The 24,659-nt window shown below is 50.4% G+C and overlaps 4 protein-coding genes across 4 annotated transcripts; all 4 read right to left on the bottom strand.

Moving 5' to 3' along the window:
* Positions 1–212: 212 nt before the first annotated feature.
* LOC100469954 (ubiquilin-3) lies at positions 213–2,791 on the bottom strand. The gene is made up of 2 exons (XM_002926074.4): positions 2,711–2,791; positions 213–2,436 (listed from the first exon to the last, which is right to left on the bottom strand). Exon 2 carries the CDS (start codon positions 2,397–2,399, stop codon positions 444–446), a length of 1,956 nt encoding a protein of 651 aa, XP_002926120.1. The 5' UTR covers positions 2,400–2,436; positions 2,711–2,791; the 3' UTR covers positions 213–443.
* Positions 2,792–6,770: 3,979 nt separating this feature from the next.
* UBQLNL (ubiquilin like) lies at positions 6,771–9,041 on the bottom strand. Its single transcript, XM_002926073.4, is given in 3 exon segments — positions 6,771–7,017; positions 7,019–7,236; positions 7,239–9,041. Coding segments are annotated over 3 exon segments (1,830 nt in total). The 5' UTR covers positions 8,800–9,041; the 3' UTR covers positions 6,771–6,966.
* A 1,981-nt stretch (positions 9,042–11,022) lies between these two features.
* Positions 11,023–17,091, bottom strand: LOC100478255 (olfactomedin-4). The gene is made up of 7 exons (XM_034667721.1): positions 16,938–17,091; positions 16,071–16,133; positions 15,672–15,824; positions 14,653–14,775; positions 14,317–14,470; positions 13,756–13,915; positions 11,023–11,932 (listed from the first exon to the last, which is right to left on the bottom strand). Exons 1-7 carry the CDS (start codon positions 17,004–17,006, stop codon positions 11,209–11,211), a joined length of 1,446 nt encoding a protein of 481 aa, XP_034523612.1. The 5' UTR covers positions 17,007–17,091; the 3' UTR covers positions 11,023–11,208.
* Positions 17,092–19,110: 2,019 nt separating this feature from the next.
* On the bottom strand, positions 19,111–20,111 carry LOC100478005 (olfactory receptor 52D1-like). Its single transcript, XM_034667614.1, has 2 exons — positions 19,662–20,111; positions 19,111–19,569 (listed from the first exon to the last, which is right to left on the bottom strand). Exons 1-2 carry the CDS (start codon positions 20,109–20,111, stop codon positions 19,111–19,113), a joined length of 909 nt encoding a protein of 302 aa, XP_034523505.1.
* Positions 20,112–24,659: the final 4,548 nt, after the last annotated feature.

The raw sequence follows: 24,659 nt of genomic DNA on the forward strand, positions 1-24,659 counted from the left end.
GGCCTCAGCTCACCCTCCTTTGTTCTCCACGAATCTTTGAACCTTAAAACTTTGAGCTCTCCCTCCAAGCCATCCCACCCATGCAGACAGAGCTCTCATCACCAGCTTTCCTCCCGCCCGGCCCACAAAGAACTGGACTCAGGCAGCAGCAGACACTGGAGATTGGATGCAATTGCGTCTCAAGATAGGCATTAGCAGAGCTCAGACTGGGGCCCCAAGATGGTACAGCGGCAGGGGGGGTTGGGTCACTCACAGCACCCCCACCCTGTTTCTGGCTCTCAGCCTTCCTCATTGACTCTGGAACAACATCGTCTCCGCAGTAAAGGGCATCATAGTGGATTTGGTTCATAGTGTGCAGCTGCATTCAAGAGCGGGGGAGTTCGGGTAGTGGGATACGGGGAAAGGGCACGGAGGGGAAGATATGGCTTGAACAACTGGGGCTCCTACGCCTGCCTCAGCTGCTCCACAGCAGCATCCACGTCACCCCCCGTGGCTATGAGGGCCTGGAGATTGGCTTCGGGGTTCAGAAAGCCCATTGCCCGCAGCTGCTCTAGCTGCGCCCGGAAGTGAGTCTCGGGCTGCGGCTGCTGGGGGTTGGCGCCAGCTAGAGCTTGCAACAGCTGGAGGAAAGGGGTGGAGTGGAGGCCCAGCTCCACAGAGGCCTGCGCTGGGGGATCCTCAGGAGCTGGGGCTGGAGGGGGATCCTCGGGCATAAGGGCGCCCCCTCTAGGCTCTGTACCGCCTGCCATGCTTCCCAGCCCTGCTAGGCAAGGCATGAGCCAGAGGAGGAGGCGTGGTGCTTCGATAGCCAGGATCTGCAGACCCTGTTCAATCTGTAGCAGGGCGTGCATGGCGCGAGGGTTGGCCACGGCGGCCTGAAAGTGCAGTAGCAGGGGCAGCGGCCGGCGCATCTCATCCTGCAACGGTGGGACCTGGCTCATGCCGGTAGGCCTCAGAGATCTTGGATAAGCTGGTGGGGGCAGCCAGGCATGCTCAGGCATTCCGGGGGTAGCTGCCATGCGGGACGGCGGCAAAGGGACAAATGGCGCCCTGTTGGCAGAACGCCCCAGCCCTAAGACAAGGTCAGGCATGTCAGTGCTGTGGCCAGCGGAGCCATTCCCTGCACCACCTTGGCCTCCGTCTTGTCCAGTACTGCTCTCTGAGGGGCATCTCAGGAATGATGGGCAAGAGGACTTTCCCTTGATGGCTGCCGACTCTTTGGGGAGAGGCGGGCCTGACTCACATTCCTGGGAGGAGGACGAAGTTGGGGGCATTCGATTTCCTGGTGGTGGTGGTTCTTGGCTTGGATTGAGGGTGGATGCAGTCCGTTGCAGATAGGTTCCCAGGGACTGGGGGTTCTCATGTAATTGCTGAAGATAGTCATAGAGACTTATATTGCCCAGAATGTTGGGAACCCTGTTTCTAGTTTCAGATACATCCTGGTCCCCGGGACGCCTGCCTCGCCTGCCTCCTGAGCCTCTATATGTGGAAGCCCAGGGGTTGGGGAGAGGGTCACAGTTCTCTGTCCTCGAAGGTTGGCTGCTGCTGCTGGTGGCATTAGCAGTAGTGGCAGCAGCAAAGGGATTGCCACCAAACTGCTCCTGTACTGCATTAAGCATCGGGTCCATAATGTCTGTGTACATGGTACGAAGCACATTGTAGCCACCAGGGATGCTCTCCAGGTTACTGAGCGCCCGGTCCTGGCTACGCATCATCTCTTGCATCATGGCTGGGTTGCGTAGAAACTCCAGCGTCTGCCGCATGATTTCAGGGTTGTTGAGAATATGCCCGATCTCGGGGTTGTGCTGGACCAGCTGCTGCATGTGGGGGTTGTCAAGAACCAGCTGGTGCATTAGGCCTGTGTTGGACAGCAGACCCTGGATGAAAGGGTCATCAATGATCTGAGCCACAAACTCAGACACAGAGACATGCTGCCACATCAGTGAGCTTGGCTGGTCAGAGAAACTACCAGAGGTCAGGCCCAGCCCGTTGAGGCCTGTGAGAACACCTAAACTAAAGGTGGGTGGCCCGTCTGCTGGGTAAATGGAGCTTGGTTGAGGGAATGATCCAGGGCTGGGGGCTCGGGCAGCCGGACGCTCAGTGCCCATGGTGCGGCATTGCATCTTGATGACCAGGTGGACAGTGAGGCCATCTCGCACTCCACACTGTGCCAGTGAGTCAGGGTCCTTGAGGATTTTGCCAGCAAAGATTAGGACCAGCTGATCAGGGTGGGCCTTAAAGCGCTCGGATATCTCTTCCTTCAGCTGCTGGATGGTGCAAGTGTCTGTCACTGAGAAATCCTCCTTGTCCTTGGGTGTCTTCACTGTCACCTTGATGAGGTGGGGATCCTGGATCGGTGCTGGGCTGCCCTGTGGCAGGGCCTCTCCGCTTTTGGCCATGGTGGGCAGCAGGAGGCCCAGGTCTGTGGGGACACAGCTGGGGGATGGGGATGGGGTACCAAGATCATCCTTTCGGGCAGTGGTGAAAGTAGGAAAGGTGAGCGGGAGGAGGGCTTGGGGTCTCAGGGTGTGGGCACAGGGAGTCTGCATGGAAGCGGCAGTGAGGTCCTGGGATGGGATGCTGGTGGAGGATTATGGGTCTGAGAGGTGTCGGGTGGGGAGAGGGAAACTGGATGCCCTGAGAAAGAGGTCTATGGCTGGTGAGTGAAGGGCAACGGCAGGAAGAAGGGTCTGGGTCGGGGCATACATACCAGTCAGCTGTGGCCCCGTCCTTCCTCTTATACAGGGCTCCAAACCACCCTCATCTTGCTAACAGCCACCCTGAAGTCTTCTGGGCCGGAACCCACTCCATCAGGTCACCTTTGTGACCTCAGCACTGACATCACAGCCTCACACAATGGATTCCTGAGATCTCTCCGAGGTGCCCTGTATCCCCGGGAACTCCACCACCCCCCTTTACCTCTTCTATTTCCTTTACCTTGATGCCTTCTTCATAGTGAGGGGCCTGGGCTGACCCTTCCATCACAGGCCAAGAGCCCTACTTCCACCACACCTGTATGTGGTGTGTGGAGAATCAGCCTTGGATTGCGTAATTAGGAGAGGCTTAGCCCCCATGTGCCCGTGGAGACACAAATTCAGCTGCATCCTGAATTGTTCTTCCTGGCATTCTATGTCTCCATCTTCTCTTTGACTCAACATTAGCCGTGAATTTTGTATATAGCTTCAGCATATTGACTTTCTGATGGGCAAGATCAAGAATATGAGAGAGGCCAAAAATGACATGAAGTTTTTATTTTACTTTTTAAAAATATTATTGTTATTCCCCAGAAGAACCCAAAGAATGGATTGGCAATTTACTGATATTAAAAAACAACAACAACAACAATAGGGAATGAAGGTGTGTGTGTGTTTTTTTAAAGATTTTATTTATTTATTCCTGAGAGACAGAGAGAGAAAGAGAGAGGGAGGCAGAGAGGGAAGGAGGCTCCCCACTGAGCAGGGAGCTGATACAGGACAGGATCCCAGGGCCCTTGGGATCACGACAGGAACCAAACTCAGATGCTCAACTGACTGAGCCACCCAGGTGCCCCAGGGAATAAAGTTGTTAAATAGAAAACCCAGAATTCAGCGTCACATACATTTGAGATGTTTATTTTATACCCAAATGGACATGAAGGGAGGGAGTTTGCTGCCTTGAGTCTACAGTTCAACAGCATGGGCAGAGTACTTAGAACTGCAAGACCCGTGAGTATAGTAACTGGATAAAGGTAAAAAGACCAAGGCAGGGGCACTACATATTGACAAGTCTGGAATATTAGATGTGCTCCACAAAGGAAATTGAGAAGAAATGAAACATTCAGTGAGAAAAAGGGGAGGGGGGAGAGCAAAGCAAATGAAGAAGAGTTCAGAAAGGAGAGAGTAACTGACGGTGTCGATGTTGCTGGTGGGTCAGGAAGATACAGGCGGAGAACTGACCACTGGGTTTGGCAAGAGAATGGGGGACCGTGATGGGTCTAGGCCTGGAGAGTGGAGGGGTCATAAATCTGACTGGAATGGGTTTAAAAGCAAGTGGGTTTAAAAGAAAGTGGTTTGGAAATGAAGTAGATTCAATAAGAGTTTTGAACCTAAGAGAAAGGTTATGATGGCTGCGTGGAAATGTGGGCATAGAGAAACTTTTGTTTTGTTTTATCTTAAGCTGGGAATATTACATCATGCTTTTATTCTGATGGGAACAACACAATGAGGAGGGACAAATGATGCAGAAGGGAGAGAAAATAAGTGCAGGACTAAGCTATTGAGTAGATGAATTAGAGAGACTGGGGTCAGTGGCCAAGTCAAGAGCTTGATTTTGGTCTTTATTCATAACAGGCTGGAGCACAGAGTGTGAGGTCTGTCAGTGGATCACCAGATTTCAGTTATGGCGAACAGGTGGGGGTCATTTAGGGGAAAGGTTAGAGAGAGAGTAGGGTTTTGCTGTTGCTAAATTATGAGTTCTAAATGGTAGGTGGAAAGGTTTGGAGAATTGATGACCAGAGGAAAACTGGGTCACATGAGGGGTTTTTGGAGCATATTGGGATGAGAATCAGAAAGATGGCACAATACGGCTTGAGCTTTTCAGGTAACGTGAGGCAAACAGGGTATAAAGCTTAACTAGGTAGATTAATTGATTGGATAGGGACTCCTGGGTGGCTCAGTTGGCTAAGCACCTGACCGTTGGTTTGGGCTCAGGTCATGATCTCAGGGTCCTGGGGTCAAGCCCCACTTCAAGCTCCGAGTGGAGCCCCATGGTGCACAGTCCGCTGGGGATTCTCTCTCCCTCTCCTTCTGCCCCTCCTCCTGCTGGAGCTCTCTAAATAAACAAACAAACAAATACATAAATAAATAAAATCTTTAAAAAAAAAAAAAAGGATGAATTGAGTGGATGAAGGCACCTTAATGGGAAGGTGGAAGATCCATTTTGGATGTAATTCTTTCTTGAGACCTATCTTTCTGCTACTTTGAGGGGGGAGTGGGAGTCCGGCAGTCGATCTGCAGGGGCGCTTGGAGTTTTGTGGACCCTCCTTCAGTCTTGCTGATGGCAGTGTCAGGGCTGGAGGAGGGGTCGTCTGTGAGGAGAACACGGAATTCCGTGGGTACCCTCTGCAGACCAGAGTCTGAATCCACGTCGCCACCTCCAGCGCTCCAGCCACAACCATCTCCCACCTGCTCCGTTGCAAGAACTGCCTCACTGGTGGGCCCACTTTCGCTTCATCCTCTAGCACAGTCTTTTCCCACTTGGCAGCCAGACCAAAGTCCTGAAACACCTGCATTGTTTGCTCAAAATCCAGCAGGGATTTTCTACTGCATTCATAGGAAAATCCAGAGTGCTTATCAGACCCTACAAAGTTCTTCCTGATGTCCTGTTTTTCCTCCCATTGTTTAGTTCACTCCACTCCAGCTATAACATCTTGTTATTCCTCAAACACATAAAGAATATTCCCACGTCACACTTTTACTCCTAGGTAGCCGCCTCTGCCTGGAACATACTTCTCCCAAGGGAGTGTGTGTTCAGTTCTCCCAGTTTCTTCTGATTTCTGATCAATTAATGCTTTTCCAGAGAGGTCTTCCCAGATTACCCTGTATGTAGAAAACCTTAGCCTGCTTCATTTTTCCTCATAGCAGTTATTCATAGGTTAAGTAGAATACAGTCTTATCCCCACAAAAGTAAACTCCTAAATAAAGGAACTTAATTTGGCCACTGCTATTTCTTCAATGCCTAAAACAATATTTGACTTATGAAATTATTTGACTTATTTGACTTTATTTGGCCACTGCTATTTCTTCAATGCCTAAAACAATATTTGACTTATGGAATTATTTGACTTATTTGACTTTATTTGGCCACTGCTATTTCTTCAATGCCTAAAACAATATTTGACTTATGAAATTGACTTATTTGACTTTATTTGGCCACTTCTCTTTCTTCAATGCCTAAAACAATATTTAACTTATGTAATAGTTTACATACCAATTGGCTGGGATACTCCTAGGGAGGCAGGAAGAGGAGGAGATGGGGCCTTTGCTAAGCACAGAAAACACAAGCTACGGACATTAGATATGCTGAAGGATGTGTTTTCTCGGAAGGTGCCATGCCCCCCACCCCCGCCCCGGACGCCTGAGTTTTGGTGATGGGAATATGCAGTCAGGGTAAGCAACTGTATCTCTCTGTGCTAAAGAGAGAATAGTGACAGTCCAGCAAAAGTGACAGGACTGTCAGCAAAGTCCTATGATTTTGACAATGGCAGTTGGTAAGAGATTCCTAAAGAGGATAAATACTTCCGTAGACCTGGCTGAAATGTGGGCTTCTCCTACCCTAGCCCACCAGGCCATTCTTCTTCCACTTTCAAACTGGAATAATTTGGACTTGGGAAATTGAGGAAATCTTTATGACTACATATGTGTCTATCTATAGTAATTTTCCCTTTTGTATGGCTATGTTATGACTGTCTTCCCCTACACGTGGGTCTGTGTATGTCTTAGGTATTTGGGTGTTGCTGTGCATGCCCATGACTGTGTGTGCAGTGTGCTGAATGTATGGCTATGCGACCTTGTGCATGTGTGCACAGCATATACATGACCTTGGGTATGTGAGCATGGCATGATATCTGAGTTTGTGGTTCTATGTACACAACTATGATTCCCTATCTCTATATTAATATATGCACGTGGTATGTGTGTGTGCTCATGTATGTATTGTAGATGAGACAGGGATATCACTCACAGATAGTTCCCTTTTTTGCAGAAGAAACAAAGCGAAACCTCAGATGTGGGCATGTGGGAGTAGCCATTTTATTGACAGATCTTCTACCCATGGCCAGTGGTCTATTATTCAGTGGAGAAAACATTGTTTGGTTTCTCCTGTTCCAGGACTTCTCCTGGCTGGAAGCATCAGAAGAGGTGGAAGGGGCAGATGATGTGGTCAAATGGGTCAGCAGGCAGGTAACAAGCAAATAAGTAGGCATGGTGGTTAGAATCCTTGGGGTCTCTTGAGTTTGCGAATAGCAGCACTGGTGTCCCCCCTCAGTAGCGATGAGTGCTTGCAGATTGGCTTGGTGGTTCCCAAATCCCATGGCCTGGAGAGATTCCATCTGCTGACTGAAACGAATCTCAGGGGCTTGTGGAAGGTGGGAAGGGCCTCCAGCTAAGGACTGTAGCGTCTGCAGGACGGTTCCAGACTTGTGGCAGCATTCGGGATCTTTGGGTTCAGCAATATCTGGCACATCCCAGGCCCAGGGCACGTGTCAGGGTGGCTGCAGCTGGGTGCGGGAAGCCAACCCAGGCCCCAGAGGTAGGGTGCAACCCAGGGCAGAACAACAGGAGCCTCTGTGGCCAGCAGCTGCAGGCCCTGCTCAATCTGCAATATTGCTCGGGACGCTTTAGGGCTGGCTAGGGCTATCAGCACGTCGGGAAGCTGTGTCTGCTGCAGGAACGGGGGCAGCTGCTGCCTACACTCTTCACTCAGCTGGGACATACTTAGGAACATCACCTGGGCTGCCAAGTACGGGTTGCTCAAAAGCAACTGCATCATGTTCCCTGTGATCTGGGAGCTGCTCTGCTCATCTGAAGCCTGGAGGTCATCTTCTAATTTCTGGTCAGAGCTATCTAGAGAGATGGTGCCATCTTTATCCTCTGCCTGGGGCTGCTGGGTGAGCTCTATGCTAGGTAAGGCTGGTACCCCAGCCGGCTGCTGAATGGGACAGGTGTGACTCCGGCACTTGGCGGGGATAGCGGTGGCATAGGCACTGGGAGTATGGGTCACCCTGTTGGGGGTAACATTGGCTGAGGTGATGGAGGATAAACCACGAGAACTAGTATAGATGACTCGGGTTGTAGGGAGCTGTGGGAGCCGGTCCCGCCGTTCCTGGGGTGGTGTTGGAGATGGAGGTGAGGATTGAACTTGTTCCAAAACTTGCCCTTCCAGGAGAGCTGTGAAAGGATTGCCCCCAAAGGGATCTTGTGAGCTGTTGAGCATTTGGTCATTGCAATCAACATAACTCTGACCCAGGGCGTTGTCCCCACCGGGCATTGTCTCTAAGCCCGTGTGTGCCAGTGGATGCTCAAGATTCTGTTCAGGTTGCTCGATCTGCATTATCTCTTGAATCATGGCAAGGTTTCTGGCCAGCTCCAGAGTCTGCCATAGGATCTCAGAATTGTCGAGGATGTGGGAGACTTCTGGGCTCTGCTGCATCAGTTGTTGCATGTCTGGGTGTTCTGAGATGAACTGTCTCATGAGGTCTGTGTTAGACAGGAGCTGCTGGATACTAGGATTCTGTAGTATTTGTGCTGTGTACTCTGGACTATCCACTTCCAGATCCTGGGTATGCATTTTGGGTGCATCAGGCTCCACGAGGAGGGCTGATTCCACTGGGGTGTGACTCACACCGGCAGGTTGGTACACTCCATTGCTGTTTCCTTCGGTGTTTCTGTCCCGGTGGCAGGGCTCTTTGGTCAGCAGGTTCCGGGAAGAATGGGCTAGGGATCTGGAGCTGCATTTGGACTTGATGACCAAGTGAATGGTGTGGCCATCTAGGATGCCCCTCTGGCTCAGTGTGTCATGGTCTTTGAGAAGGCGGCCCATGAAGACCAGCACGAGTTGGTCCATCTGGCACTTAAAGTGAGTGGATAGCTTCTCCTTGAATTGCCTCACTAAGGTGTCATCTGCTATCATAAAGTCTTCCTGCTTGCCTGCTGTCTTCACTATCACTCGGGTGACACTTGAAGAGATGTTCTTGTTTGCAGGCAAGCCTGAAGGACACCCATCCTGGGCCATCCTGGGCATTCGAGAGATGACATGCGGCATGGACCTCAGTCAGCAGGCAGATGGTGAGCAGGTGGAAGCCGGGGCAGAAGGGGTGAGGGCAGACGAATGTTTCTGCTGGCCTTCGTCTCAGGTGTTGCGTTCTTAGGCCAAAGGCTAGTTTCCTTGTTGCCCAGAGAGGGATGAGTGACCAGGCTGGGGCCAGGTATTTTGTGATGTTATATCCCCCACCCCACTTCTCCAGATGTGGCCCAGCTGAGGCCTGTCGTGGCTACTGACTCATACTTGGTACTAGGTGGACTAAGTAAAGATGACTCCACCCAGGGCTGCCCCTCCTTTCTGCCCCACCCACCAAGACCATAACCTCTTCAAAAAAGGGATATTGTGATGTCAACTCTAGTCTCACAGTCTCTGCCAGGACCAGCTGGGGAAGGGAGACGTATGTGTGGGGGTGGGGTTGGATCACCAGATCTCCATAATAAAATAAAATAAGGTCATTTTCCAGAAAATGGAAGACAAAGTTCTCGGGATAGAACTATTTAAAAAAAAAAAATGGGGATGCCTGGGTGGCTCAGTCAGTTCAACATCTGCCTTCAGCTCAGGTATGATCCCAGGGTCCGGGGATTGAGCCCCTGCTCATTGGGGATCCTGCTTCTCCCTCTCCCTCTGCCTGCCGTTCTCCCCACTTCTGCTCTCTCTCTCTCTGTCAAATATATTTTAAAAATCTTAAAAAAAAAAAAAAGTCCAGATCGTTTATGTGAGATGTGTTCTTGTCTGTGGTGTATGGGTCCCTTTAGGGATGGCAGGCTTTTTATGTTGAAAGTTGGGTTTGTTGAAGCCACGGATAAAACTGCATACCGGTAAGAATAGATTCTTTCCTGTAAGAAGGATCTTATTACTTTTGTTAGAGATCACAAAAAAGTGAGGCCTTACAAAGGAAAAGGCAGCAAGGACAAAGTTCACAAGTGGAAGAGGAGGTCATGATTTAGGTCATGATTTTCTTTGGCTCTAGGTTTAGGGATACTGGACTTAACTGACAGTGCTCCCATGTGGAGAAAGCTTTCCTCTGTCCTTAAAGCAGCAGCAAGGCTAGCTGGGGAGGCTCCCTAAGGAACATATCAGTTAAAGGCACGTGAGTCCTTCCTCGCAAAATATTTTTTATTCACCTATCTCTTGGCCTTTTCTACATGTCATTTTAGCAGAACTTTTAGAAAGATTTGATTCAGTGTCTTAGCCCAGTCTCCAGTGCCCACCTCTGTGTCATAGCATTAGGGGGAGAGATGTCTATAATTCAAGAGGTGATGGCGGAGGTGATTCATAGTGAAATCCCTAACAGAACAGGTTTAGGCAACTAAAACAGATTCTCAGTTCCACGCAGGTTTGGAGGATGGTGCTTGATCTGTATTTGGGCGGCAGATGAACCTTCCCTTAGTGGATACGTTAAAATGTGTACTTCTATCTATGGAGATGGAAATATTCTGCATATGAGGAGGAACCGATATGTCTGGTTGGATGTCTATTTGTGAATGTTCGTATATGTGGAAGTATCAGCATGAGACCGTGTGCATGAAGTATTCTGGTATCCTCTGTGTGACTATGAAGACTTTGGGGTCTGAAATTTTGAACATTCCATCCAACCCCATGGAAGGGAGTTAAATCATGGGGATAGATAAGTAACAGAGGTGGGGTGTCCAGGCCTCCATGTTCTCAGGGTGTTGAAGATGAGCAAAGAAATGACAGACAGTTGGCCAAGGGACTTCCTGTGTCACACCTAAAGATTCTCTATTGAGAATGTCTAGACCACCAGCTCAGTCCCCGTCAGACCTTTCTCATGCTCAGCCGTTCACTGCTCACTTCCTAGAATGGGACTTAGGCTAAGGCCTTCTCTCAATTGCATTCAAAGTGAGATCGAATCAGGACAGGGAAACATTGATTTTCACACCAAGACACTGTCCCTCTTCTCCCCAGGTACCCTGCAGGCGGCTGAGGATAAGAAAGCGGGCTTCTATACCCTTTCTAATGACCAGCTGCCCTGGGTCTCCGCACTGGGACCAGAGGCTCTCAACCTGAGACTTACCATTCTAAGCCGAGTTCATGGAATTTTATAATTGTCAGAGCTGGATTCCTGGTTTTCAAAACACAGAATAGATTTGTTTTAAAAATTAGAGTGCGGTTCCTACAATTCTAGGATTCTAGTAAAGAGGTGTTTGTTAGTGTTAGTGTTTGTTTCCCAGTTAAACCCCAATCAAATCCACCTAGGCCATTACTAAAAAGAACTTTAATGTGAAGATTGAGTTATTGATTCTATAGAATTATCAATTATAAAGAATCATCAATAATGAAGATCTAATCAACATTTCTCAATCAGTAGGACTGATGGCCATTTTGGGGGGTGATCCATCTGGAGGATGAGAAGGAGACATGATTCTCCCAGTACTCTGCCCCAGGGGGTCAGGGCCTGGAAGTTTTCTTGGGTGTGACCGGATGTGGTACAGTAGGAAGCCAGGAGAACTTTCCAGCTGGTAGTTTTGATTGCTTGTGCTTCAGTGTCAGGAAGCTGAGGTCATAATTGATCAGGTAGCCATCATTGTAGACATAGAGCTTGTGATCCGAGGGGGAGTAATTGATGCCATGCAGCGTTTCCAGCATCTTATCCAGCAGGATGCTGAGATGGCGCTCCCGCCCAGTGGTGGTATCAAAAGCATAGAAGATCTCCTCTTGGCGGGTGCTCAGGGGGCGTAAGGCATAGAGCACTCCACAGGCCATGAAGGCTCCCGACATGGCTGGCTTGTACTGGCTGGTGCGCCAGGTTTTCTCCACTTCCAAGGTGCTGGTATTGAGACGACTCACAACCAGGTTTCCCTTGCTCTCCTCAGTGGCATAGAGCACCCACAGCCCCTTCTCATCACCAGCAAAATCTATGTCTTTCCAGGACACACCAGCATAGGAGAAGCGGTTGTTGTAGGTGGCGCTGGGCAGCGGGCGTCGTCGCAGCAGAGTGTTGGAGGAGAGATTCACCTTGGCGATGTCACGTGTGCCGTAGTAGTTGAAGAACATGAAGTTCTCGTACACGGTATTACCACTGCCATCACCGTAGCCCATTGACCTCTCCACATAGTTCTTCATCAGCACCAGGTCATCATAGGACTTGTACAGCCGGTAGTAGTCAAAGTACCTAGGCCAAGTGCCACGCCAGAATCGTCAGGATACACAATGCTGATAAAAATGAGCAGGCTAGTGTTCTAATTAATAGCGGGAGCTTTGGAATCAAACAGAACTGATTTGTAATCTTTCTTCCTTTACTTACTACATACTGGGACAAAAACATAACTGTAAAAAAATCAGTAATAGTAATAACATTGACATCAACTCAACAATGCCTCGTGGAAACTCTGAGTGGCTTATCTCATTTAATTCTAGCAAAAGCACCAGAAGGTGGGTTGTATTACCACAGACTAGGGGACTTGGTTTCAGAGAGACTAAGTAATTTGCTCAAAGTCAGTCGACTCATAACTCAAATCTGTAAAAAGAATAACAGAAGAGTCTATTTCATTGATATTACGACTGACTGAAATAATACAAATAAACCAATTAGTACACTATTCATTGCCAAGTTAAGCAACCAACAAGGGATAGCTATTTTACTTTCCTACTTTATGGAGACTCTTCTGTACCTAGATTCCACTGCCTTCCACCTGCCCCTAAAACACGGGTGTACTGCAACAGGACGTCGTTCTGGAGCTGGATTTGGGGAGACATATGCTCATGAGGTGACTTTGGAAAGTTCTTTCAATTATCCCTGAATTCAGAGTGTTGTCACTGCTTGACATTGGTCAGTAAGTCCTGCCTTACCCATAGAGATTTTGAGATGATTTAAAATGCAAAGTTGGGGGCGCCTGGGTGGCACAGCGGTTAAGCGTCTGCCTTCAGCTCAGGGCGTGATCCCAGCGTTGCAGGATCGAGCCCCACATCAGGCTCCTCTGCTGTGAGCCTGCTTCTTCCTCTCCCACTCCCCCTGCTTGTGTACCCTCTCTCGCTGGCTGTCTCTATCTCTGTCAAATAAATAAAATAAAATCTTTAAAAANGGCTGTGTCTATCTCTGTTGAATAAATAAATAAAAATCTTTAAAATAAAATAAAATAAAATGCAAAGTCATGTTAACGCACTTCTCGTGCTGTAAAGCACCTGTAGGAATTGGGAGCAATGTTATCAGTAACACTAATCTGTCTGAGATGAGCTTCCACTGAGCTCTTCAGTGACAGTTTCAAACCACGTTCATGCTTCCCTCCCATAATCTCCTATTCAGTTGGCTCTTTCTCATACTCCTATATGGACTGACTTTAAGCTCCCTGCTTGTGTGTTAGCCTAGCCGCCTAGCCAGGCTGCCAGGTAATTGAAGGGCTCTTTCACCTACTTATGGATTCCGTTAGCAATCCTTTTATCTAAAAAGCATCTATCAGCACTGACTATGCTGTTCACTTTGCTGTGAAATCTCACATGATATTCTCAAAATTTAACTATCCTCACTTTCCAGGTGGCTAGAATGGGTCTGAGACGTTAATGCATTTCTCCAAGCTCACATAGCTTACGTGGTAGAACTGAGATTCAAACTCAGCTCCATTTGAGTCCAAGTCTCAAGTATGGTCAAGTTCATCCTTTAAACTACTTCTAAGAAGCAGCTAGGATTCTGAGGGCCAGGTGGAAAGAGTTTCCTCTTGAGATAAGATCAGGCTATAGATAGAACCAGTTTGGATTAAGATGGGATTAGAAATTTCACACAGTGGGTTTGTGAAGGAGCTCAGGGCCATCTCAGTCATCCTTAATCCTGAGAGCAGCTCTACGATGTAACCTGTCAGGCCTAGGCTAAGTTTGCCAGGGTCATACCTAAAATGGAGAGAGGAAACTCTGCTGGGGCCACAAAGAGACAAACCTGTTATGGTAGGGTAGGAAACATTTGGAATGAACCTGGTTAAAAAAGAGAAACCATCCTCGGCTCACCTGTCGCCTGAACTCAGAGGAGCCACCCAATAGAGGGAAGAGTCTGGATTGGGTGTCGAGTCTCGACCCCAGGCACCTGCCTTGTGGGAGAAGCCTCTCCAATTGAGTTGCACCACAAGAGGTCTGCTGACTCTCTGGAGGCCTCCATGGGCACAAGAACCTAGAGAAGAGGGCAGGCAAGGTAGAAACCAGGAGTGAAACACAAACCCACAGGGAGAGGACAATGAAAGTGTTAATAGCCATGTGTGCATTTCAGCACCTTTCCTTCTCCTTGAGGGCACACACAGGTGTATAAGCGGGTTACTTTGCATAATAGAGGACAGTGCACATGACTGATTATAGGGATGTCTATATATATCTGTGTATGCTAGTGTGCCTGCATGTGAGCGTGCACCTATCTCAGTCTGCGTGCCTCAGTGATGCGCCATGCAAGGAAAAGAAAGATTGATTCTACATCAAGACCTTTGGTACCCAAACGTCAGTACCCCATAAACAACCCTCCATTCCCATTCCCTGTCTTTAGGGAGATGAGATCTTAAGAAATTCAGACTGAGACCTCACCAGGGGGCAGGGGTGGACCAGAAGCCTCTTGCCACTTCTCCCTTTCACAATCAATGAGCCGGCTCTCAAGGACATCCACCTCCTGGCGGTAAGCTCGTAGGTTGCGCTGGTCAGAGTCAGCCAGAAGCTTGAGTGAGAGGCTGGCATTCGCCACCTATGGAAACAAGATGCCAAGGATATGGGTCATGGACTGTTCCTAAGAACTGAAGTGAGGCTCCCATATCACTCAGCTCAGTATCTTTTTCCCCCAGAGATTTTAGAAATCATCACATTTATGAGATTAAATAAGACAGGAGACTACGGAGGGGAGATGGATTCTCTAATCTGTCCACGTACCTGGCTCTGGAGTTGAGAAAGGAGGTCCTCAGTCACACTACCTCCTCCCTTGGCCATAAGCTGGGTCACCAACTCCCGTGCTCCCTCCAGCTCCAGGCGTAGCAGGCTGTAGGTCGGGGCCTCCTAGGAGGAAGCAAGGGCAATGGGATTTCTGGGCTTCAGGGCAAGGTTCATTTCCAGGACCTGGTTACCCTGATCTTCAGTGGTACCTGTGGACTCACTGACATGGCTGTGGGACCAGGGACAGGCCTGTGCCCCAAACTTCAACACCTGTGTCTCTTTGTTCCATTCACATGCCGTCAAATGCCACACAACCAACAAAATACTCTCAGATCTGACACTTTCATTTGTTCTATTAGAGCCCTTGAGGTGAGCATTCGTGTCAACTCCATCTCACACCTGAGGACGCTCATGTCCCTCTTTTCACTGCAAGAAAAATAACTGTTTCCCCCGGATGCCCAGCTTCTCTCCCTGCTTTCCTATTACAGCCACACTCTCACGAGTGTCTTGGTGAGTGAATGAATGCACAGACTCCCAGCTTCCTGGCCCTCTCCCATCAGGCTTCCCCAGGGCTCCATGAATGCCCATTCCAAAGAGCAACTGCCCACATCGCATGGTGGATGCCACATTTCCATTCACTCACATTTACTTAGAGCGTTGACTTCAAGCTCACCAGCCGGGTCCACAATTCTCTCCAGATATTGCCCCTATTTTAACTCAACTCCAACTCTTTTCTGTCTCCTTTGCACTGGCCATCCCACTTCCCTCTTCTTTCGCTATAACCTCTGCCCGTCTCCCGCTGCACCTCTACCCATGAATTGTCCTGTTAGTGGAGGAAGCATATCGTACACAAGCTTCCCTGTACTGTGACTGCCACTGAGATTCCCAGAACGATACCTAATTCTTCCTTCGTCTTCAGGATTCATCTCAAAGAAGAGGGCTATGCTTCCTTCTGCAATTTCTTTCCCACCCTGGCTCATCTCATGCTGGATCCAGGAGGTCACAGCCCCAGCACTCACCCTGGAGAGCTCCTGATCATACTTGTGCATGAGCTCCTGGGTTATAGCCTGTAGCTGCTCCAGCTGCTTCAGGGGGGTGTGGTTGTTGGGCAGGTGAACTACGCAATGGCACAGGCCATTCTCATCCACAGAACCTGGCACACTTTTCACCAGCTGCAAAAGCAAGGCCATGGGCACATTAAGCGTGATGACACATGGAGCACCGTGTGCTGCGTAGGGACATGCAGCAGAAGAGCCGACCTTCCTCTGGGGTGTCTGAAAAGAGCTCTCTGCACAGGAGGCTTTTCATGACTGTCTCAGTCGCCTTCTGCTGCGACTTGGAGTGACCCTTCCCTTGACTTCCCAGAACATTGCACAGTCCCCTTCCAGCTCCTACAGATGGGGCCATCCTCACCCTACCTCATACACTGGCTGTTTCTGGTTGCAGTTCACAGAACTTAGAGTAGGCTCCTCCTGGAGGTTCTGTGGAAGAGAGGAGAGATGATGTGAAAAGAAGTCTTGGGGGACCCGTTTAGGGGCACCATTTAGAGGTACCACTACTCTGGAGATTCGGTACATTACTGCAAGTTCACTTTGCCATGAAGGCAGCAGGAACAGAGAGCTCCAAACTGTCAAGGAAAGGAGATGAATATTAGCAGCACCATGAGGCACCAGAGTCTGGACTGATATTGAGCGCTCACTAGAACAGGACAACGTCTGGCTTCAATTCTTCATGTTATACTTGAAAACCACTGGTTCTGAGAATTAAAAAAAAGAATCAGCTGGGGTTTCTTACAGATTCTTCAAGAATCAAGATGGGTGACTACTGTCCTTCTCTGAATATGCCCACACATAGCTCTCCTGGCCCTAGGAGTTGATTTTGCATGTTTTCAGTCTGCAGCTGCAGCCCAGTGGTATAGCTTCGGGGGATGATGAACACGTGCCTACAATAGCCCAGGTGGGCCTCCCTCAGGAACAGCATTCTTCACACAAAAAGAGGGTGGCAGATTTCTGCAGAAAGTGAGGCCTCAAAGAAGAACAGGGTGGAGCCCAGAAATCCTCCTCTCTCATCTCCATCCTTGTTTTCCCTCTCTCACCCTAAGCCCAGCAACAATCAGAGCAGATTCGGTATCCCACCCTCCTTCCAGACATTCCTCGGTCTCACCACCTTCACTCTCTCTCAAAACCTGGGACTTCTAGAAACAGATCAGTGTGGTGAGGGAAGCCACTCCAAAGCCCAGAGCCATATCCCCACCTGCTTCAGATGCCTCCACCTTCAGTCTGTACCTGAGTCTGTCCTGGAAGCACCAGGAGGAGCGGCAGTAAGGGCAACCAGAGGGCCAAGGCAGGCTGCATCTTGCTTCTGCTACAGGAGGGGAGCAAGACCCTCGAGGTCGTCTAGGCTTTTATTTCTGGTACCAATGAATGGTCACAGCAGGAGGGATATAGATTTCAACATCTGAAAGGACTGAGCAAGTGAGAGCGGTTTTGAAGGGACAGGGTGGGGCGTGGGAAAAGAGGACTGTGATACACTTGTGCTTCCGGATATGGGTAGAAGGGACTTTTTTACACAAACACGGTCTCTCTCCTCTGTCTCCGGCTGAGATCTGTCCTTGTCCTGCTGAGCCCTCCTGTCCAAACAGAAGAATGCAAACCTGAGACAGGCTGTGGGGGGCACTGGGATGGGTCCCTTTCAGGAGGGTGTATGGGCTTTCTCTCAACTTCAAGGGAGGAATACCCTAGAGGAAAATGTAACTATCCATCTGAAGGAGCCATTTACTTAACCAAGGGCCCTTGGAAGAGGGCCAAGCTCTATCTCCGGGGGACTGCTTCAGCCACCTCGTGCTGGCCTGCTCTGCTATGTTCCCTCCCACCCCTAGTGTCTGTCCTCTTCACTGTTCTAAGCACCCTAAACATTTCCATCCCACCCCACTATTCAGATGGATCTGCTAAATCGACCTGCTGCCAGCAGCCTCCACAGCCTGTCCTTCAAGAAAACCCCCTCCCAACATCTTGTCAAGCCTCTAGTCCTTTGGGCTGTCGCCTGATGTACCCTAAAGAAAAGGAATAGTTGGTTCCTGAGTGAACGCTCAGTGTTCCTGGGGCTGACCACCCAAAATGTTCTTTCCTTTTCCACTATGTCTCTTGAGTACTTCCCAGGCAGTGGTGAATCTCAAACCCCCCAAATAAGGGAATGTCAGATGAAGGCTGCATTTTCCTTCATTTTTCCATCGAGAAATTTGTATCTTTTATTATTTCCCTACTTGTCATTGCTCCCCCAATTCCAATATCATAGGCATTTCACGTAAAGGTCATTTACTAATGCTTCGCCTCCTTTAGAGCCCACTGCCTGACACATAATACCCAGTAGAAAGAGGCATATGAAGTGTGTAGTTCTCCTTCCACGGAAAGGGCCGGGGAGCTAAAGTGAATGTATGACCCCAGGAAGACATGCCTTGGGCTCTGTGGGGGCAATCCTTGATGAGAGATTATACCCACATCTTGCTTTACAGATTTTCACCCTCTGACTCCCTGCTCCAGGCTGGGATCCATTCTCCTTCAACTCCTCTGGCCTGGCCTTGCTGTACCCACAGGTCCAAGGGAGCCACAGAGGTTAGGGAGGTACGAGAGGAATGAGTTGGGACTTCAGCTGCATGGAGCAGGGAACCTCTCCAGAATCACTGTCCAGCCGGGAGTTCCTACAACCTTATGTAAGAAGGGGTGGAGAGGAGGAAGTGTGCAAGAACAAAGGGCTCAAAGCATGACAACTGGAGCTGGGGTCCTCTGCCTATGTGTTGCCAAATAAACTAGCAAGTGGAACCAGTTGGGAAAGCCGGGGAAAGCTCTGCACGTGAGCAGAGAGGGAAATAGCTCAGGTGGGCGGCACGGGGCAGTCCACTGCCTTCCCTCCCAGAGCCCGCAGCTCTTCCAAGATTGACAGTGTGAATCAGCCAGCTCAGAACTCGTGTCAGTTTCCAGAGCTCTGTTCTCTTTGATTCACATTGTGCCATTTCCTCAGCCCCATCTGTCTTCACCCGGTCAGCAAACATGGAGTTCCTGCTTAGCGTCACACACTGGACAAAAGGCCCCATGCAGAGCCACTTCTCACTAATCCGGTGCCGGCTGGCTGAGTGATGGAGAAAGATGAGATCTTGATCTCCACGCCGTGTCCTGGGCCTCCTTGTTTGCCGCAGTCCAGACCCAACATGTTCTATGTGTGTGAGATGCAACTGTGGAGATTAAGGCACAGTTAGAAAGGATAGGGAATTCTAGCCACTCTAGGTCCAGGCCAGGCTAGGTGAGCTCAGTGTGCATTCTGTCCCTGAGCAGGAACAGGGCTAGGGTGACCAGAGTGCCACCTATTGGCAGATGATGAAGACACCTCGGTTAGAGCCCCGCTCAGAGGGCGGGGGCAGCAGTATTTGGCCATGGGAGGGCCTGTGTCTCAGCAAACAGGTGCTCAGTCAGTGCCACGGGAGGCCTTCTCAGGGCCCGCATCCCTTACTGCCCTGGCCCAGAAGAGCCCGGGCCAGCGCCTGAGCCTCTGAGCGATCTTCTGGGTCCGTACTCTGTAGCCCACGAGATTAAGGGCCGGGGGCATGACCACATAGAGGTTGGCCAGGAGGATGTGGATATGGCGGGGCACCGTGTGGCGGCCAAAAAGGTGAGCCAGGAAAGAGAAGACAGTGATGACGCTGGCGGTCGCCCCCCAGGTGCCCAAGGCTTTGCAGCGGGCACCGTGGGACGGCAGGCGACACACAGCGCGGAGAATGAGGGCGTAGGAAGCAGCGATGAGCCCCAAGTCCAGGGCCGGGGACAGCAGCGTGGTGGCCAAGCCATACCAAATGTTGGGGCGCGTGTCGCCACAGGCCAGCCGAGCCACACCCATGTGTTCACAGTAGGTGTGGGGGAGCTCCCGCTGCCCACAGTAAGGCAGTCTTTGGAGCAGGGCCACAGGGGTACCATGACACAGGCACCACGGGTCACCGCGGCTACAGCCACTATGCCCACCACGCGCTGGGTCAGCAATGCCCCGTAGCGCAGAGCCTGGCAAATGGCCACGTAGCGGTCCACGGCCATGGCCAGGAGCACCGAAGACTCGGCAATGAAGGTCACGTGGGTGACAAAGAGCTGGGCTAGGCAGGCCGCAAAGGAGATCTCCCACAACAGGCCCCAGAGCACAGCCAGAGCTTTGGGTACCATGGATGTGGCCAGAACCAAGTCAGCGGCTGCCAGAAGCCCCAGCAGCTGGTACATGGGTGCCCAGAGTGTCTTGTCAGCGGCCACCAGCCCCAGCAGAAGGCCGTTCCCTGTCACAGCAGCCACGTACAGCAGGCACAGAGGCACCGAAAGCCACGCGTGCAAGGCCTCCAGGCCCGGCACCCCCAGCAGGACAAAGGGCCCAGGTCCAGGGACGAGCACAGTCTGGTTGAGAGTGGGCAGTGTGGGATCCAGTCCCATCTCCTGGTTCCACTGCGTTCTGTCCCTGCAGGGTGTGAATGAGGCCTGTGAGGGGCCAGAGCCAGCTCTCTGGGGATGAGGGTCGGGGTTGCGGGTGCTGCAGCTTTTGCTGACCTATGGGTTCTATAGCCCTCTGTGGAATAGCTAACGTTTCCATCTGATGAATGAAGGAACTTGGGGCTGGCGGGTCAACAGACTTACTCCACGGCACACAACTGGTAAATACAACTAGGATTTGAATCGAAACTCATCTGACTAAATCGGGGAACCAGGGTGGCTCCATTGGCTAAGCATCTGCCTCCGGCTCAGGTCATGATCCCAGGGTCCCAGGATCCAGCCCAGTGTCAGGCACCCTGTTCAGTGGGGAGTCTGCTTCTCCCTCTGCCCCTCGCCCCACTCCTATTCTCTCTCTCTCTGGCTCTCAAATAAATACATAAAATCCTTAAAAAAAACCAAAGCTCAAAACTCACCTGACTAAAAACCACACTCTTCTGACAGTCTTCTCTGGGTAGTATTTCTCCTCATTGGCCCAGGGACACGGGAGCATCCGAATACCCTTTTCCTGATGGCCTGTCCCCAAGGAAGTTGTTTGTGTCATCCATCCCTGGTCCCAGCAACATTCTCTGTGCTCCCTCCATTACTGTAAGTCAGATGTTTGGAGAGATGTAATCACTCTTTTTTCTTTCACTCACTGACTGACACTCAGACAAAACTCCTCTTCCAAAGTCCTTTTCCAGACGCCCCTGGACTAGCTCACCTCCTTGCCCAAACAGCCTAGTTTTTTGTCTAGTATTTTGTCCCAGCTGCCCATGGCTTTGACATCCCTCCCTCCAGTTCTGTTATCATACTTTGAAGTACCTGGGTCGGGAAAATTAATTCCTTCTTTGACCAGTGTGGACTCTCATCCCCTCACTCAGCTTTGTGCCTCTTTTTCCTTCTGTTCTTTGTCCATGGACAGACCCATCGAGTCTGGAGGAACTAGTCTGGAAAAGTTCAGATCACCCAGAGAACACAGAAGACCGTCAAGGTTGAGCAGCCGTGGAAAGGCCTGCGGCAGGTGCCTCGATGACAGTATAGGTGCACACGGTGGAGGCGGACGGACTTTCCTTCCTTGGGTTTACATGGATGAGGAACAGCCTACACAAAGGACGTAAGCCAGAACGTGCTTTCCATTCTCTGCCTGAAGTCCAGCTTGTGTCCATGAACTTCACGAGATATTGCATTTGGTGTTCTAAGCTCTTCCGGGGAGTGAGGGTCCTGGGGCATGGGAGCAGAGAACAGGGTGGCCTGCAGTGGCAGAGGGGAGCTGTGGGGGGCTATCGAGCCTTTCTGGGTCTGCTCCAGGCTTCTCCGCAGCATTGCCTCCTGGGCCTTCTCTCACACCCCCCCATTTTCACTCCTGAGAGAAGAAGCAGGTAATAAACCAGATTAGACTTTCTCAAATTAAAGTCTCACTGGTTTAGAAACCAGAACGTCCTTATGAAGAATAAGGCTCTGCCACGTCATGGCGTCTGGTCTTACCTCTCTCAGCGTGGGGGCCCTTGGGCTCCTCTGGACCCTGAGAACATCCTTTCAGGATTAACAAGACAGACCCAGCCTTTCCAAGGAAAGAAAGATGTCACTCCCTTAGGCCTGGGAACGTTTCTCCCCAGACCACAGGCAAACATAACCTGTAAAAGGCTGGGGCCCCATAGCAAAGCCCTGAACTCAGGGTGGGGGCCCTACCAGCATATTTCCTTATGGCAAAATTCCAGGGAAAGCTACCCCATATGGCCCATGCCCACCGTGCACACTTCTGCTCCTTCTCATAGGCTAAGTGAAGGGAGGAGAAAGCTGCTGAGAGCCCTCCTCTCAAACTCCAAACTCCGCCTCAGTGTCTGCTCTGAGCCTGGCCATAGACAAGGGGCTGCTTCTCATCTTCCACTGCCCACTCCTCTCTCCCCTGGTCCCTCGCCCCTTCTCCAGGCCTCGCACAGTTCGGTGTCCTCTCTGAGTCAGGGGATCACAGGGGACATCCCGAGGGAGGCAGCAGTAAGATCTCTGCTCTCCCTGAGCTCCTGAACAGGAGACTGTCTCCGAGCCACGGTCTGGATCCCTGGAGCTGCTCCTACCTGCCTGTGCACGTTAAGCCATCCCACTGTCTGTGCCCCTTGCTGTGATCTGAAACCAATGCCCAGAAAGGCTAGGGTCACACACAGCTGGGACTGAGGAACAACATCTGCATCCCAGTCCTGGACTGTTTCCTCTCCTGGAAGTCTTCCTTGCTTCTCACTTGACAGCAGTCATCTTCTGGCAGGAGAAGATACTCTGCCATTCGCACAGATTCGGCAGCTCATCTGACCTGGGTTTCCACTCCCACTCTGAGGGGTCCTCCTTCTGACTCCATTCACACATGCAGGACTTCTTCCTGGCATGAGTCACTGGAGATCCGCGGGGCACACAGAGCTGCATGAACCAGCCACAGACTGAGACTCACCTCCCTCCATCTGCTGCCTCGTCCCCATGGCTTCCAAGCCAGAGCCCGTGTCCTCCCTCTTCCTGCCCTGTGATCCTTCTCAGACTGCCTCGTTCTCCTCAGAGTGGCTCACAGACTGTGTCCTGCCTCAGGGGCTTGAGAGACCAGTATTCCCTCCAGGGAAGAGCAGAAGGAGGAACATTCCATGCAGCTAGAAGCAGTGACACAGAGAGAAGGCAGAGTGGAAGAGTCAAGAACTGAACTCTGGCAGCAAGGGTCCAGTCCCAGCTCTGTAGTATGATTTAGAGGGAAGCGATTAAGCACTTTGGCCCTTGGTTTAATTGGAATTTGTGATCCCCATGCTCAGTGCGGAGGAGGTGGGAGTGAGAGGGAGGCCAGGCACAATGTTCCATTCTTCCTGTTCCCTTATAATCCCCCTTTCAGCACCGTGGTTACAATCTAGACCGGGCTCCGAGGCCACATGATCTAGGTTCAGACCCTAGTTCTGCCACATTCCAGCTGTGCAACTTTGCACCAGAGAATCAACTCCTCTATGCCTTTATTTCCCTTCCCTAAATTGGGGGTGAGAATAAATGCAACGACTTTACAGGAACCTTGTAAGCATAAGTAAAATAACATATGTAAACAACATATGTAAACAAAACTCCCGATTATCTGGGACTTTGAGGACGATGGCAGAGTGGGAGGATCCTGAGCTCGCCGCAGTCCGTGGCGATATCAGGAAACCGTCACATCACCGGAATCAACCCAGAGTTCGACCTGAAGGCCAGTAGAACAGGCTCCCCATAGAGAGGAGTCCACATCAAAAACAATTTTTTGGCTAAAGTCTATGAATTGAATTATGAAATGCTTTTTTCCACCAAAAAGCAATAAAAAAATGAATAAAGCAATATTGCTTGAAATATTGCAAATACCCAACGCATATTAAATAGAATTGTAATTATGATTTTCACACTGGTATTATTCCTTGAGCCCATTCCTAATGAGTTCCTTTCCACTGCACCCCGAGCTCTCAATTTCCTAACCTGATCAAGCCAGCTTTAATACATATTCAAAACAAAAAAGATGAGATAGGAGCTGAACTAAAGAATATTGAAACACGGTGGTCCTGAATGTGTAAAAAAACCAGTGGCTAAATGTCAGGCTGAAAGTATCAGATTAGAATTGATTAGACAAAAGAACAAATATCCCATGACAACAGAGCCAAGAAAAGGGGATTAAAAACAACATTGCTTCCAAATAAAATAGAGAACGTGGGGGTATTGTCTTTTAATCCCTGCTCCTGGTCCCCAACCTGAACCTTCCACATTGTTCTGACCCAAAAACAGGGACAAACGAGTGGTGACACTTCACCCCACTTCTCAAACTTACCAGCCATGCTGGTCTCCACCTATGCTCTCCATAGCACCCCAAAGTCATTCTCTGAAAAAGGGTGTAAGCAAAACGTTTCCAACAGGACAAAGAGGCTTACTGGACCACCCCATGGGGATTGGCACCTCTAGCAGGACGTTCAGTGCTTGGCTCACTATGGCATACATCCAGGTAGGGCACAGGGAGAAGAGCTTCTCAGGAGTCCCAGGACCCTGTCTTGGGGGTGACTGATCTAGGCTGAGGAATTCCTGCTCCAATGGGTCAGAGCTCTCACCTCTCTGCTGGGGAGGTGGGATTAAAGATGAGGAAGGGGTATCCAGCCTCCATCTATCCAGGGCTGCTCCAGTCCCTGTTGCTCCCACTTTGCCATTTGGTACTCAGTGCACTGGTGACCTGCAGACTCTGAAGGTGCTCCCGGGGCAAGTCTGAGGGACAGCAGGTGTGGGTGTGAAGGATTTATGGGTCTCTTCTCTGGCCATCAGGGGGGGCACGGACTCTGCTTCCCTGGTGGGATTGAGAACCTGCGAGTCACAGCTATAAGGGATTAGCAGAGGTCTGCAGTCATCTCTGCTGACGCCCTGGTCCCCCAAGGTTTCCATGCCTGACGCACTCAGATCCCAGGAAAGGAAGACACTGAGCAGGGAGGTATCTGCAGAACCCCTGTCTGGAGCGCAGCACACTCAGATGGAGACGTGCTTCAC

This window comes from Ailuropoda melanoleuca, chromosome 8 (genome assembly GCF_002007445.2).
Source record: "Ailuropoda melanoleuca isolate Jingjing chromosome 8, ASM200744v2, whole genome shotgun sequence".
Taxonomy (NCBI): domain Eukaryota; kingdom Metazoa; phylum Chordata; class Mammalia; order Carnivora; family Ursidae; genus Ailuropoda; species Ailuropoda melanoleuca.

What these genes read in the sequence shown, in the direction of transcription:
- LOC100469954 (XM_002926074.4), bottom strand. Translation starts at nt 2,399, where the DNA reads ATGGCCAAAAGCGGAGAGGCCCTGCCACAGGGCAGCCCAGCACCGATC.
- LOC100478255 (XM_034667721.1), bottom strand. Translation starts at nt 17,006, where the DNA reads ATGCAGCCTGCCTTGGCCCTCTGGTTGCCCTTACTGCCGCTCCTCCTG. An exon ending in ATGATCAGGAGCTCTCCAGG is followed by an intron (nt 14,776 to 15,671) that starts GTGAGTGCTGGG and finishes GCTTCCTCCTAG; the next exon opens with GAGGCCCCGACCTACAGCCT. An exon ending in TGGTCCACCCCTGCCCCCTG is followed by an intron (nt 13,916 to 14,316) that starts GTGAGGTCTCAG and finishes CCTCTTCTCTAG; the next exon opens with GTTCTTGTGCCCATGGAGGC.
- LOC100478005 (XM_034667614.1), bottom strand. Translation starts at nt 20,111, where the DNA reads ATGGGACTGGATCCCACACTGCCCACTCTCAACCAGACTGTGCTCGTC. An exon ending in CATTGCTGACCCAGCGCGTG is followed by an intron (nt 19,570 to 19,661) that starts GTGGGCATAGTG and finishes TACTGTGGGCAG; the next exon opens with CGGGAGCTCCCCCACACCTA.